The 16,827-nt window shown below is 39.8% G+C and overlaps 1 protein-coding gene across 1 annotated transcript in view; it reads right to left on the bottom strand.

Moving 5' to 3' along the window:
* The window catches only part of GABBR2 (gamma-aminobutyric acid type B receptor subunit 2), a gene marked incomplete at its 3' end in the record, with an annotated part of 253,995 nt that extends 250,836 nt beyond the window's left edge, over positions 1-3,159 (bottom strand). Inside the window, exon 1 of the mRNA XM_017739111.1 lies at positions 2,786-3,159. Coding sequence (XP_017594600.1) covers positions 2,786-3,031 — 246 coding nt within the window. The remainder of the gene's footprint in view (positions 1-2,785) is intronic.
* Between the last annotated feature and the right edge of the window lie 13,668 nt (positions 3,160-16,827).

Genomic DNA, 16,827 nt, shown 5'->3' with positions numbered 1-16,827 from the left:
GAGAGGCAGGAAAACACCCCTCCCCAAGCTGCCACTGCTTGGGGTGGCTGGAATAGAGAGATACATCAGTCCTGTTAACACTGTCCTTCTGGTATAAATAAATAAACATTGCAGACATCGATGTACCGTTTGATGGATAAGCAGCCATTTACCGAACTACAAGATCACTTTCATTTGCTTGCTTTTCATTCTTAGTGAATATTTAAGCATTTTTTTAACGTGAAAGTGCTACATCATGAGTTTTCAAGGGAGTCCCACTTAAAAGGAATTGACAACACAGTAATTAGGAAATGCACGTTTAATCATGGGAGATCTGAGAGACATCAGTCAAAGAAAGCATTCCATTCTCAGCTCAGTGCCAAAGCCACCAGGTTAATAAAGTATGCTGAAGAAAGTTTACCAAAGGCTCCAGATGAAGTAGCTTCATTTAATATGAAGAACTCAGACAGCTCTTGCAAGCGTGCTCCCCCTGACTCACAGTTACCACTCACGTTCTGGAGTAGTGGCAGCTTAATTAGTTGAAATAAAACAGTAGCAAAGCCAAAGACTGAACACCCTGCACAAAACATCCTACCTTGTGAAAGGGCAGTGCTCCCACATGGGCAGCAGAGAATGTGGGTTCAAAACTTCAGGGGCTCATGGCAGAGCACAGCTCTGCTCCCTTTGCTCATGAATGCAACTACAACACTGTTTTCAAGCCCTGTGCATCATCATATATTGGGACCCATGATTTCTTTCCATTTTTTTATTTCAGCAGAAGCAACACAAGTACTTTTCGATGTAACTTTTCTCTCTTCCTAGTGAACTATGCCAAAAAGTCAATTATCTGTCCCCCTCATGACAGATCTTGCGTCCAAAGAGACAAGTATCCATATTTTCTACTTCAAAGGAAGCTAATTCAAAGGTTGTATAAGGTCACATATGGCAAATCTAGGCTCACAACATTAAAAAAATCAGCTCTCCTGCATCCATACTGTCCCTAAGAAACAATTAAACACAAGGAGCTCTGTAGCTTGTCTGTAATCAATACTTAAAACTCAAGAGTGTGTACTCTACTCTCAGAACCAGGAAGAAAAATCAGAAATCATAGGGATCCTCATTTTGTTAATCTCTTACAAGTCACCATGACATGTCTTTTTCCAGAGGTTATTTCAAAAAGATAATTATAGATTACTTCAATATTTCAATTCAAATTGAGAGGTCAGTGCGACAGAGCTGAAGTTCTGCAATTCAAATCCACTGAATATTTATGTGGGGAAAAATATTTTGGAGTTGCTCCTAGAACTGGAAACTACGTAAACACAATTAGCAAATAAACCTCCACCTCCACAAAACTGCCCACAGCCCAAACGAAACACTGAATCTGAGCAAATACCAGTAGGTTTTAATTGCTGTCCACTTAAACTCACATCCACACTTTCCACATATTTAAGCTGAAATGTAACTGAAATGTTACTCTTTGTACATGAGAAACTAAGAAATACACATTTTTCAGGACTGCATATCTATAGGAACATACAGACAAATAAATAAAACAATAAATAATTGTATTAAAAGTAATTTACAAGACAGATATTTTCTTAATGAGTACATGCAGTTGATACATTTGTGTTCCATTATTAAACATGGAAGCAATCCTCGAGTAATTTTATAGCATATGGGATCATGTTTGTTACATGTTAAGCACTTCAAAAATTATACCTAAGTGCTTATGAACCAAATACACTATTAAAATTACATTCTAATTTCTCCCTTGGCTAATATTCTAGAGTTTCAAAGGAAGATGTATCATACCTTCTTCCCATTATATAACACAGCACAACTGTTATTGGTGCAATAATGTCAAATTTTAATAACTTCATCATAACAGTACATTCCATGTTTAAAGACTTATAGATAAGCAAATATGTTGAGACACACTACTTTGCAACTTCAAAATATTAAGCACCATAGGGAGCCTGTAAGTGTGTATGAGTCTGAGGGCATCTGCCCCACCACAGGCCTCTGATTCAGGAAACAGAAATTCATATCAGTGACAATCTCCTTAAGAATATGTTTACAGTCCCAGATCGCCCTGATATATGAGCTCCTCCTCTTAATTTTGTTGCAATTATTTTGGCCAGACTAAAAGACCTGTTTTAGAAACAGAATTCCTTAATTTCTGTATGGAAGGTGAAGAGATATCTCAATTCTAAAAGAAGCCTCTCTCAACTTTGAAACAATTACAAAGACAGATATAATCACTATACTCTTTATATCCCCATTTTATCAATATTCTTTATATACCCTCACCTCTCATATCAGCCTTTAATTTTTCCTTAAACTGGCACCACCACCCTGCTCTGACAGCACAGCACAGGCTTCTCTCCTGCTCGTGCAGAAGCAGGAAGAGAAAGGCAGCGATCTATAAAGCTGTTACTGTGGAAAGCTGGAAGAGCAAGATGCAGAAGACAGTGCAGAAGAACAGAGTGACTCTTCCAGCCATGGATTTGGGGATCACTTTCTGGAAACCTCAGACACTCTTCAAGAGCCATAGGTGCTTGCAAACCCCCCAGATTTGCACACTCGTTATTCCTGCTTCTAGCACCAGTAGGACACAATTGCACTGCAAGAATCACATCACAGTCAGGCATCCACCCAAGAGCCCAAACTTTTCTGGACAGCCACATTCGCTGTACTTCAGCAGAGCAGGGTTTGCTGGGAAGGGATTCAGTCACAAGCATTCTGAATTGTGCTCACAGAGGGGGCTCAAACAATGCACAACTCTACACCTATGTCCATTTACCTGTGTATCATGGAATGATATCTGGAGTTCATAGTTCTTCAACATCCATTTATGCTTGTATAAATGTTTCAAGGCTAAATGGACCGCGGGCAACACATCTGCCGTTAGGTTTTTCTGATCAATCAGGCAGCTGGTGGGTAAAAGCCCGAGAAGAGAGAGGCGCGTCCGATTCAGTTCCTCAGAGCACCTAATTATTAGTAACACAAACAGCATCAGTGTGTCTAGTTTCCAGCTCCAGAAAACCATCTTTTTTGGTGCTTTTCTTCTTTTTCTTTCTCTTCGTCAGCAGTCCACATCCCTGAAGAGAAGGCCTTAGATTCCCTGGTTGCCCGACATTTTGCGGCTTTCCTTTGCTTCAGTCGGCTGTCCCTCTAAGAAAGCAGCTAATTGTTATTAAAGGATAAAGACCTCTCAACGACTGGCTTTTCCAGTTTGGACAGTAATCCAGCTCACAGCAATGCTGTGAATCAATACTTCACAAGAATAATCTCTAGGCAAATTGCCCTGCCAAGTCTAATTTTAAACATGTGTCATTTTAAACATTCTGTAGGAGAAATATTCAACCACAGGTGACAAATCAATACACAAACTCATATGATTCCTTTGAAAATAGATATTCTAGGGGTTGATCAAAGTGGTTGCATACTGAAGTCATTTGAGTTGCGTACAGCAACCTGTATGCTATTGGGTCAGAAGATTGCTTCAGCTTGTTTTATCTTGCACAAACATATTTTCTATTGGCTTCATACACATCAAACAGAGAATATGAAGTTTTTGCATATCGATAATATCTTATATACTTCTAGTGCAAAAGCTGCATCAGCCTAAAGCTGTACATCCTTTTCCTGGTTCTGCTTGTTGTCAGAAACCCCATGCTTTCCTTAAAATCAGTGGTAGTTGTGAGAAAATTCATCATTCAGGTCTGCTCCTCCCATGTACAGTCACATAGCTTTTGACAGGCATTTCACATACTGTTGTAGCTAGCTAAGTAATTTCAGCACACTATTTGCAGTTTTCCAAGTCATATGCCAGGCTACGAAATTGAACGGATGCTGTACATGCAGAAATGCAGAGAAAATAGTAATGCTGGAGAAAATCTTCCCTGCTGCTAATCAAAACTCACCAGGGTGAGAAGGGATCATACATAGGATCACCACACCAGAGGAGAACCTGCACCTCTGCTCCCCAGGACTTGCAGCCTGCCTCACCCCTCAGACAAGCACCTCCTTCCCTGCCCCTTTCACAGCAGCAATGCCACTGTTCTCGAGGCAGCCACGTGGGTGACCCCTTTCCTCCATTCAAGCTCTCCCCATCCACAGGAAGCCTCCCACACCTACTGGAATGCTGTCATAGGCAAGGGAAGGAAACACAGGGGCCAAGCCCAGGGGCAAGGAAAGGAAGGACATCTGGGAGATGCTTGCTTCTTTGAGTAGAAAAAAACTCTTATTTTCAGCAAGTCTCGTTGTATATGCAGCTGAATAGCAAAGTGCTTCACCATCTTGTGGAAACTCAAGGTTTCAAAAGAATTCCCTGTGCCAAGCTGGGATGGAAACCTGAAACCTCAAAGGTTTTCATGACTCAATAATCTGAAAGGAAAAAAAATGGAAGGGCTCATAAGCAGAAGGTTAATTTGGTATAAATCAAATTTGAAATTATATGTTCAGAGCTTGGCAATTTATTTTGTGAATGGCTGACATTTAAAAAAAAAAGAAACTACTAGTTTGCTGCAGAAGGTAAGAGTGGCTTGTCTAATTTTAATTTTAAAAACATGGTGTTCCAGGTCAACAAATTATTCTGAAACTGACATGTAACTAAGAAGTTTTTACAGAAAATCTCCAAATAAATTCGAGTTATAAACATTCTAATTTATAATTACAATCTATATGTTGCATGACATGAGGGCATGGAAGTAAATAGAAAAATAAAAGTAAAAAGAGCAAAATAATAATGAATAAATAAGCAAATAATGTCTACCTTGAGCCCAGCAAACAGCTCCAAGCAGGAGATACACTCAATTCATCACTATCTGTCTACAGTGACCCTTCTGCCAAGATACCTGTGCAACTGGATAGACAAGAAAAGAGCCCAATGCATTCTTATACACAAACACAGAGTGAAAAAGAAATACCCTTGCTTAGGGTAGTGAAAAAACCTTGCATAGCCCTTGCTTTCCTTCATCACCATTGCCCATAGTCAGAAAGCAGCAAGGATGCGTGGAGCCCTTCGTGTGGGGAAGGAGATACTGGTTTTCTTCCTGTGCAAGGCTATGGACAAATCAAATGCAGGAAGGTCAAAATTTATTATGGACATTTCCTAGACTGAGAAATTTAACACATTGTCCGGGCACAATACTGAGTAGGAAGCACACTCTCATAGCACAGTCTGCATAGCAACAATTTAACACAATGACTTAATAGGTATTTTCCATTCCTAAGTCTTATGATTCTATAATGTGATTACTGAAAACATATTTTTAATTTTTTTTTTTAACTTGAGATTAAATTCTTCCCTGAGCAGAGGGCCAGTATAGGCCAAGATGTTGCTTAAATCCCATTTAATACCTTTCTTAGAGGCTTAAACAGGATTTTGTTGGTGAATAGTCCTTGGGCCAGCCTTCCTTACCAGCATTATTTCAGCATTGACTACACTAATGGAGAGGAGAGGAAAGCAGGCATTCATGCTGCCAAACCTGAGCAGCTGAGGTGCTCTGAACTGCTCCTCCTATGCCTAAATCTTCCTACCAGCTAAGTGGGTACATGGGGCTCCATTGAGTCATAGCTTTGGCTTACAGGTAGATAACAGAAAAAATGTGGTTTGACTATCCAATATCCCCTTCAGTGTTCAAAAAGACACAGATCTGCCACCACACCTCACTGAACCCCTGTTGCTCAGCCAGTGTCTTTAAATTCATGAGAGGGCAATGGCCTATCAGAGGCTATGAAATCAGTTTCAGCACCATATGGATGGACATACATTTAAGGGAGCATCCCCTTATTCTATACATGATCAGCTTCAAACTAGACTAGTCCTCTTCTGGTGCTACTTCTGTGTGCCCTCAGCATTGCTGCATTTAACCCATGCCTGGCAAAGGAGCAAACAAGATTATGAACAGGAGCAGCCTCCGGTTGCTTGTGTCCTGAAAATCTGCTTTCTGACAGAAACATTTAACTGTCTAACCAGACAATTGTTTCTTATATAGTATTTTTATTGCTAATTAATCCTGTAAAACTTGCATCAAAAAAAGCCTGTGTGTTTTCATTTTGATGAATAAAATAGCCGTATTTGCCACGCTCGTGGTTGATCATACAGGTATCAGCTTCGTTTTCAGGATAGCATCTGCTGAGTCTTAATACGTACAAAAGCATATTACTAAGCCCCTGTCACACATTTGAAGGTAGTCTTTCAAGTGAGTTTGCCCAATACCCTCAAAATTTACTACTAAAACATAACAATGATGAAATTTTAAGATGATAGATCAACTCACTGCATCTTACATCCATTTCTCAATTGTGAAGCATTTGAAATAGAACTAACTTTGAAATTTGTTTTCAGTGTCAGAAGGCCATTTGACTTTAAACACTTCCATACTGTTTTGGGGAGCTTTATCAAAGGTATTGTTGTTCAGTACATTAAGGTAGCTTTTGCAAGATTTAGCTGAAAGCCTTAGGACAGAGCTGGTGACCAGATGACTCACTGTTGGCATCTCCTTTGTGAGTTCCACACAAACTGAGTAATAATTCCTCTCTGAATGAGGGAAACTGTAGGAGGAAATTGTGGTCCCTCGTAGAAGCACAGTCCTGAGAAATTAAAAATAGAAAAAACCCCAAACACCTGGCATAAATGTGTCGTCCATAGCCAATACTTTCCAAAGGAGAGATCTTTTCGGTGTTGTCCGCCTTGCCACATTATCCTCTGGTTTTATAGCATTTTAAATTCAGTTCTCAATCCCCTGATCAGTATTTCTGAACTGTAAATCACTTAAACAGTTATTAGTTCATGTAAGAGGTTGATTATAGACTGTATTAACTGTGTTAAAGGCTGGCTATATATTTAATCTATATGTCACCTCACGCCTCCCACACACAGCTTCCTCCCCCTTGAGTAACACCCATTAACATTTATAGGATGTTCTAATCCCAGCTTCACATGTTAGTTTTTTCAAAGCAGGTTATCATTCACCCTTTCTCGTCCCATGTGCCTCTGCTCTTGTTGCTTAATTGCTCAGTGTAATTAGAGTACAGAGCACTCTCACATCCTAGGAAACCTTGGTAATGTATTGGAAACCAATACATTTACTGTGGATGGCAACTCCTCTTGTGACATTGACACCAAGTCTCTACCTATTGCCAAGAGCAGCTTCACTATCAAGACACTACTATCTGCTGTAACATGTCCCAGCTTTTTAAGCAGCTGCTATTCAGCTAAAATTATTTACGTCCCATAACACCATCCAAGTGACCAGGCTATCTATGTCCACCTGTCCTACTGATGTCACGATGAATTTTTGCCTTTTCTTTTAAATCCCTTTTATACCTCTTTACAACTTCTGTACCCTTAGTGCTTTTGCCTACATTCTTGGGCTTGTTTGTCAAGCTGGGAGACTAAACATTTTAGAAGCTTCGTAGCTAGGGATCAGTGTGCCCCAGACCCCAAGGTCCTCTCCAGAACACATTCTGTAAACCAAGATAGAACCATCAGGGGAAGGCTCCTTGGGGAGGGGGGCTCACTCGAGCCTCTCACTGGGGAATTTTTGATAGATATGCTAATTAGTAAAACCTAGAATGTTATACCAGATCTTTTGGGGGTGTGCACTGTGGTGTGCATTGTGGTGGGCATTGAGGTGCATTCGACCTGGATGTAGTGCACCTAAGGATCCTTCAAATAGATACCAAGGTAAAATCCCTTTTTCCCTTCTAACCATGTTTGACTTGATTTTAAGACCAAAGGCACCACTACCAAGTCTGACTAGATTTGCTTGTAGTTAGAGAGATTCATTTTGAGAAAGCAAATGAAAATTTATTTTTGCCTCAAACCCTAGTGTCTCACTCCTCATGTGTAGCCTGAAAATCTCCTCTCTGCCTCTTTTTCCTCTTTCCTAGCAGTGCAGCACAAAGATCAAATTAATTTCCTCCATTCCGAACAGGAGGCTTGAAGAAAAGAGATAAAATTACAAGTATATACAGCAATGGTGAGATTATTCCTGAAGTAATAGATCAAATTCTAGTGGCAACACTTTGAGAATGAAGATGACAAACTGCGAAAGATTGAAAAGAAAGACACAAGAACACATAAAAAGCTGAGAAAAAAAAAAAACCAACACAAAAGCAGCAATTCAGTCTATCAAGTTTAATGTTCAGAGGTGGCTTAATTGGTAACTTGCTCTATAGTGGATGAAAAAATTATTTCTAATAATACCAAACTTTTGAGTGGTTAAGGAAAACACACTTTCTACCCTTCAGTAAACTATCCCCTTTTCATGAAATAACTTTTGCTCAATCTGTTAAAAAAGATGTTTGCTGCTGTAACTACAGTAAGGGCTTCTGCTGACATTGAGATAACACCTCCTGATACCCACCCATGACATAATTGTGCCAGCCATATAGACCTGCCTTGGGTAACAAGGCCCTAGGGACACAGTACTCCCACCATGCCACTCCTCTTGTTTACTTCATACAAACTGTTATTTTTGCCAAGGTCAAACACACCGCTTCCAAATATGTGTTAATTAAAAAATTTACTATTTTTTAATTGATTGGTTTTTAAAAATATCCGTACCTTGCATATTTCTCAACTACAAGATCCTTGAGATGTAATAATCTAATTTTAAAAGATATTTAATACTGCCATGGATCCTGAAAAGATCTCTGTCCCAAAGGCTGAGTGAAATCAGCATTTTATTCCACCAGGCAATTTGAAAATTTAAAGCAAGTAATGATGAGTGCCTTTGTTCTTAATTAAAAGTGGCAATTCTAGGTCTCCTCCTCATAGAAGCACGTTGCATTTTCATAGGTGGGCTGGCTTTCTAAAGTGCTGAGCATTCAGCAATTCCCACTGTTGTTGACAGAAAATGCAAATCACTCCATGCTTTTGGAAAGCAAATCTTTAGTTCAGGGACCTAACTAGAAACTCTTAAAAAAAAAAAAAAAGAAAAAATGATGTGTAGCTGATATTATTAGCATGCTTGACAGCAAAAAATGAGGAGAAGAGGGGAGCTTGGCAAAGTTTAAAGATGCAAAATTTTTTTGTCACTTTATATACAGGCAACTATTGCAACTTAATTTATTTTGCTACATTGCACAGTCTTGCTGCCACTAGCACATCCCTCCAGATTAGACTCTCAGCAACAACATGGAATTTGGTCCTGCTTGTAATGTTTAGAAAGAGAGAAAGTGAATGGGGAAAAAAAAAGAGAAAGTTGGCTTTCTCTCTTGGTCAACCTCCTGTAAATTATTAATACTTCGGGCTTGCCAAATTCACAGGGGAGAATGGAAAGCAAAACCGAAGGTGCTTTTACAGAGCTTTAAAATTATATGGAAGACCCCACAAAAACACAGAGCTTAATATTTTTATGCCATGTGTATACTAAAATATACCTACATGTTGCTGATAAGATACTCACGAAAGTGTATCTGAATGACAATGCTTGAAAAATGTTATGTGTTGTATTTTGTACCACACTAAGTGTTAGTGTGTCAAAAACTGCCCCTTCATATAGAGTAAAAATAGTAAAGAAAGAGATTTATTCCTTGCTAGAAAAACACTTAATTCCCTGTGAAAACAGGAGCAGTAAACAGTGGAAAGGAAGTTAATTAGCATCCCAAAAGGGGCCTCTTACTCTTTGTCTCTGGAGGTTTTGGACGTAAAATGGTTACTTAGACACCTATTGTGCACATGATTCTTCACATAATTCTGTAGTTCAACGAAGCTGCAGCAGAAACTGAGGCCTACCCAAGGTAAATGGCAAATTAGAATACATAACTACTTTAATGACATAAAAGATTCAAAGAGTAGGTTCTTTTAGAGATATGTGGTGGTGATTATTTAATAAATAAAATAAATGAGATTCTGGAAATAACTTAATCAGACAGAGAGTATAAGTTCCTCTGATGGGGATTGTGGCAAAATAGGTCAAAAAAAAGGTAGGTGTAAAGAAGAAAATCAGTTCAGCCAAGAATTCAAAAAAGGTTCTGCAGAACCATCTACTCAGCAACAGAGCACATGAGTCTGGCAGACCCAGCTTGCAAAGAAGCAAGCATACAACGTTTCCACATGAAGTCTGTGACAATCTGCCAAAGCAAAGAAGTCTTTGATTCCATCAGGATCAAATCCATCAGAGTTCCTCATACAAGGGAAGGATCCCCTAGACAGCCATAAAAGTCAGAAAGCCTTGATCCCCCTCTCTTGCTGGTGATGTCCCAAGCCTGGAGCTGGGAAGGTATGGCAGAGAGAGCAGTGTATGTAAAAAAAATGGGAGCTGCTTCTCTCATGGCATCAGCAGCTGCAGGGTCAGTAGCATTTAAGCTGGAAATAGCAATGGACCTTTAAAGGGGTTTCAAGCAAATCACAGAGAAAAGTTGTCTAGGGATAAGGGGGAACATTAAGACAAGAGGTTTACTGAAGTACATATTCTAGTTTGCAGCAGAGAGGGCAGAAATCCCAGGTGAAACACACGGTCTGTATTGTAAGATGTGGATAATCCTAATGGTCCTCTGATCTTAGAACTCATTAATTATTTAAGGTAAGCACCATGGCCATAGTAGGAAACCTAAGTTTTCTAATCCTATTGCTCAAACTTGTGATGTTCACTTTACAGCAGCTAGTCTGTTATCTGGGCCTTCATCTCTCAGAAGCCTCAGTAACAACAGCTTGGACAACCCTGATGAATTAGCCCCCATATTCTTCATTCTTTGTGAGTACAGTTTTCAGACAGAAGGTGGATATCTGTCTTTAATTTGTTAGCTTTCTTATTCACATTTGATAAAACTTGTTTGAAAAATACTATGGATAAAATTGTCAGAAATAAAGGCTGATGATAATGAAAAATTAATGGCACAGAAATTGGGCATCAATCACTGACTTAGCAATGAGATTTCATGGCTATTCCATCACAAGAGGGTAAAAAAGAAATAAAAAAAGGTGTTTGCCACCCAGTATGTCCCATTTCAGCAGGCAGTACCAAGCAATCCCCAAATCCAGCAGATCTTACCCACAGCAAAAGCATTTGCAAGTAGAGAAATCCCTGCTTAGCAAAGAAGGCATCCCTTAAGTGTCAGTGGCATGGCAAGGGGAGACACAGGGTGACTGAAAACGTATTCCACCTGTTCTTAGGGACACTGCCTTCTTTGAGTCAGAGCAATGGTGTAGCTGAATGAGGTTGCTTCAGGAGTCAGGCTACTGGTCCATTAATGCTGGAGCCCAAGAACCACAAAAGTACTGCAAATCTCATTTCTAGCTCAGCTAGACCCACAAATCAGAGAACAGTGCATCTGGCTCCTGAAAAGTTTGAGGCTCTGTCACTGATTTAGTTCCAAGATTCCTAGCATAAAAATAAATTTGAAAAAATGAGATGTATTTGCACTGTACCATCTCAGTTTGGAGTCCCAGAGTCTGAAACAGGCTTCCTGGGATATCTGGGGCTGCTATGTATTAACAGACATCTCCACAGGACTGAGTCATAACTGTGCTCACTGATCTCAGTACACATCTTTGCTAACCCCAGCTACCCCAAAAATTACCTGAGCTGAAATGAATCATGGGGGGTTTTCCTCTGTTAATTTCTACCACTTGACTCCTTGAGCCAGACTTCTGCATGCTTCCTAAGGAAAAGTATCTCCTTCCTAAGGAAAAGTATCTCCTTTCCTGTAATAACAAAGGTCTCCACTTGAGTTTTCATGAAAGACCTGTTTGGTTTCCAGGTTCTGCAGTTTGCTCAAAGGCATTGTTCTTCTGCCTTATGTCATGGGAACATCCATAAAGCAATGAAATTGAAAGCAGAGAACAAAGCTTGAGATGCACATGTATCATCATACTCAGATTATTAATGCAAGATGGTGTTTTGTAGCCTCGATATTCAGTGCTATTTATGATGTCATTCCAAACAGTTACATGTATTTAATTAAAACAATAGAAATAGTGAATCAACAACTTTCTTTGTGCATGCCATCATTAAATCTCTCTCATCTAGCTCCTTCCTCTCCATTTTCCTCTTGCAAATATTTTCTTCACAGTTATCACCAGGATATTACACCCCATCTTTTCCACAAACTTGAGTAATTAACTCTGTTTGATAACCACATCAGAGGATAGGGCCTTCCCCTCTTTCTTCAAATGCAAATGGGTACTTCTTCCGAGATTTATTAAAAAAAAATGGTTTTTCCATGCTGATGGAGTGTGTTTGGCATTTGAATCAAAAGATTCTATAACTGTGTTTTGCAGTATGCATAGGATAAGTTATACAAGAAATTGCAAGACATATGCCAGAAATTGGCTTTAGTCTCTTTGCAGAGATATTTAGAGGATATACATTCTGCAGGTCTGGGATCCGCACCCAGAGGAGTGGGTGCAGTGAATACATGATTTCTCTCCTCTCCCCACCCACATCTTAACATCAGCGGAGAAGCCAGCATAGAATTAACATAAACACTTAACTTTTAGATTATTCCCTCCAAGTTTACAAAACTCTAAAGCAAAAGGAGGTAATGTCGTAAACGGAGTCATGTTACGCAAAAGTCAGAGGAGACACTGACTATTTAAAGAAGTACGTCCCTTCCAAGCAGAGTGTCACCAGCAGAGCAGACAGCCATCGTCACCATACACGTAGCGTAGTGCATTTTAATGCCTCACTCTCTGCAAATATCAGACAGCGAAAGAACTCGGTAATATTTGAAGATAAGAAATTATCCAGCCACCTCAACATATGCCAGACACATGCTCACCTGACGATACAAGAACAAAAGTCTACCACCTCTGTCTGCTGTAAGCCTGACTCTCTTTCAGACCCTCACATCTCCTGTGTATTCAGCTGTTACCCTCAGATGACCACAACACCACCTTACCTGTCCCACTGCGAGCACTCCTGAAATCAAAATAAGGCTCCAGACAATTTAGTGCTCAGAGCACTCACAAGCATGACAGGGCTCACCCCCAGAGACCCTACTTGACTTTGGTACACTATACTTCCTCTTGCAATTCCAGGCACTGTTAGAGGGACTTGGATCTATGCCTCCTGAGACAGAGGGCCAAACCAACACATCACATGCACTTCTTTCGGGGGTGGGGGGTGCCCTTGCTCAGTCCTGTTACAGTTATGGTGGAGTTTTTCAGACAGCAACCAGTAGCTCTTTGTCCCTCTCTGAGGACCACCATGTGTTATTGAGCACTGAACTCCAGTGGACAGACACCTTATTCTGTACCACTGACACAAACCTGCCCTCCTGTTTCCATAATGTGTTCCCCATACTTAGCAAAAGTGAATAGTTCTCTTATTTCCACTTGCAGGAACAAGATATGAGTGGATTTTGTTGACAGCACTCATGACTGGACTTTCTGGAAGAGGCGTCTTTATTTGGGGGCTCAGGGTCCCTTAAAAGTTAGAATAGCTGGTAAGAATGACTCAGACGGGTGCACAGCCTTTCTTAAGCTTTGAGAGTTTTACTGAAAACACATGCACTTTTTTAGTAAAAAAGAAGAAGAAAATAAAGTCTACACATACTATGCCTATACTGTAATTTCTTGTCAGATAAATTAGGAAAGGCACTTTCTACTTAAAGAATAGAAAAAGGCAAATATGTATCATGTCAATAAGCTCATGTTTTCCTTCAGATTTTGTGGAGTCCTGTGAATTTTCCAGAGCTCACTCCTCTGTGCCAACCCGCTGTTTAAAGGTATTAGAGTGTATTATTACACAAAGATGAGATTATATCATGATTACCACAAGGTATTTGTTGTAGTTAGAGAAAATTAAATAATCTCACCCCCCCAGTACAAATATTCTTTCCTCTTTGTGATAATTTACCCATTTACTTCAGGAAGATTTTTTTTTTAGCTTGTCAAGACTCACATTGATCTTCAAAAACTTCTTGTCTTTACATGTTTCTTGGCTACCCATGTTTAGATTCAAAACAAATTCATACTGTCTGTACACCACTTGCAGCACTGCTCCTACAAGAAATCAGAAAATCCAGTGCATATTTGAGGGAAGATGTCCAGATGTAGAAGCACAGATATCCAACTTCCATTAACTTCCCTTGCCTTCTTCCAAGATGCCTATTCCTCCAGCTACTATATGGTCAGTTTTTGCCTGATGCAAATCAATTACTGTTGAAATTGATAATAGTGTCTACTAGAATGATCAATTCCTTTATTTTAGGGTTATTCTGGTTTTTTCCTCCAACAGATGTGTGTCAGGGTACTTAAGCTGAAATCATCTTTCCTGATTTATGTGCAGCTTGAGCAATTTCTAGCATACGTAGAGTTTTTTCTTTCATTATTTTGCAAAATATTTCTTTGCTTTTTCAACCAACTAAAGCTACAATCACAGGGATGGAAAAAAAAGAATTATTGTATCATGGTTATTGATCTGAAGCCATAAACTATGAAGTACCCTTAACTTCTAGGACATGGTCCAAGGGCCGCTGGAATCAGTGCATTACTGCCATTAATTTCAATGGGGTTTGGATGAGACTCTTTAGAGATGATCACTTTATAAATTCTTGAGTTTCTAAAATAACACGGTTATGAAATTTTGCCCAGGAGCCTCATCTAGAGAGAGACTCCCACTCTCATTGAAATGAACAGCAAAAAGTAAAGCCACTTAGACCAGAGTTCTGCAAATGCCTACCTTTGAGCTTTGTTTCATTGACTGAGCCTACATAGGAATGCCCAAATAGATGAAGGCATGCCCAAGAAGTAGCAAAATATTTTACCAGGCTAGATCAGGATCACATTTCAAGCACATTTAAAGATCAAAAATACCCAAAACAGAAGCCTCTGCATTTTTGTACATGATGTAACCTGTGGTCATATTTCATAACAAAGATGTAATTCACACAATCTCAACTGAGACACAAACTAAACATTGTACTTAAGTGCTTAATTCAATTTAAATGCTTTGAAAAACACTAGAGCTGCTGCTCATGTACTCAAATGTTAATGAGTTCAAGTGCTGACAAACAGCAGTTGACCTTAGAAGGCACACTGCAGATCTTCAGATGGTTGGTCAGAAAGTAAAGACATTATAATTCTTCCTTATACACACCAGGACTATCAAACAAGCTAGAATATTCAGTTCAAACTTGACAGAAAACTACCTGAATGCAAAATAAAAAATAAAAAAAATCTAGTCTGTTTATTTTCATTATTGTTTTTCACAAGCATTTAGTTAAAGCATTATGGAAAATTGCAATACAAAGATCAGACTGCAACAACGGGGGATTATGAAGAGACACAAGGGAGAATACATGAGTTAGTAAATCACTGCCATACATTTCCTAAGTATTATAAATGTACTGCAATTATTTTTCAAGCTATTGAAAAATCCCATGTGTTCAAGGCTCTACATTCTCTCTTTCAAGAGCCAACAATGTCACAAGCACCACCTGTGAAGCCCTGAGAGGGAGAACTACTCGCTGGTCCCTGATTATGCAATGATAAGGATCCAGGCCCTTCAGGCATATCTATTTATTGGCGGCCTCAGAAAATAGGCTGAGAATCAAGTGGGCATGATGAGCCAGCTACCCTCCTGCTTACCGTAAGTGCACTGAAGGAAAAAGGTAATGTCTGAACCGAGTGAAAAAGTTTGTGCTGCCATTAGGTACTTAATGGCTATTCCAGACATTGGTCTATTCTGTTTGGGTGCAGCCAGTCTAGCACTCTTCATGGACACCAACTTATTTACTTGTCACTATTAAGCACACAATAATGATCCAACTGCACTCCAAACATATACGTTCGCCTGACTTACTATTCCATAACCATCCATTTATTAATTGCTTAAAAGCATTCAAAGCAACACAGCAAGCTAGCAACACGACCCTGATTTCTTATGTCCCTGGAGTACAAAACAGTAAAAATACAATTTTTAAGAAACTGATACTCATTCCACAACAAACACGGTATTTTTTCCTGAATATTTTAATGATAACGACCTAGTTCAGAACCCAAAATCTCTATTAAGAACTTCACAGTATTTTGACTGCAATAAAGTGCAGCACATTATTGATTAAGATGTTACTGTATGAAGGAAGATCCTGCCAAGGCTTCTCTAATTCCTATGCATATGTTATTTTTGTAATAATTCAATCCAAGGGAAGAACTAATATAGAATAATGTAATGAAAACAGGACTAGGAGAACTGTGATTTTTCCTAACAGATGTCTCACTTTATGAGACAGGTAATGCCATTCAGAAAATCCCCCATAATTCTTTTCATTACCATTGCAGAGTTCCCTGAGATACATCTTTTTAAGGAAACAAGCAGCTACTCTAGGCTGATATTGCCTGTATTCCCTGTCAGTATCTAGTCTCGTTCACTAAACACGACAGGACGGCAGCGTGCTCCTTCCTAAGTGACATCTTCAGCAGTACTGCCCTCCATGCATTTCTGCTCAGAGATATCTAAAAAAAAATACTATGACAAATTTACGTCAATTAAAAGCAGCCACCCTGGGAGGAGAGGTTTTGGTAGTCATTTTAGGGACGGAAACACTATCACGAAGCAGTACAGCCTGTCACTGCTGCTCTCAGCTTGTTCCCCGCGGACCCTGAGAACCGAAGGGGAGCAGACAGGGGCTTCCTTAAATTACAGCTGGGAAGGTTTTCAGCAGTCACTTGCTTCACCGGGGGCTGTCTTGGAAGCGAGCCCCGGCCGCCAGCATTACACAAGAAGCGACTGCCATCTTCAGGGGAGCCCCGGTACCGGACCCGCGCGTACCCTCCGCTAACACACAGGTACTGAAGTTGTGACAAAAACCAAAGGCAGTTGTGGGCGGGTGATAGTGGCAACCAACTCGACAAAGCCCTCGCCTCGCCCCCTGCCTCTCTCT

The sequence above is a fragment of the Corvus brachyrhynchos genome, unplaced genomic scaffold, assembly GCF_000691975.1.
Source record: "Corvus brachyrhynchos isolate BGI_N302 unplaced genomic scaffold, ASM69197v1 scaffold7, whole genome shotgun sequence".
Classification (NCBI taxonomy): Eukaryota; Metazoa; Chordata; class Aves; order Passeriformes; family Corvidae; genus Corvus; species Corvus brachyrhynchos.
Note: the sequence above shows the minus strand (reverse complement) of the source record. Positions and strands in the feature narration are given on the sequence as shown.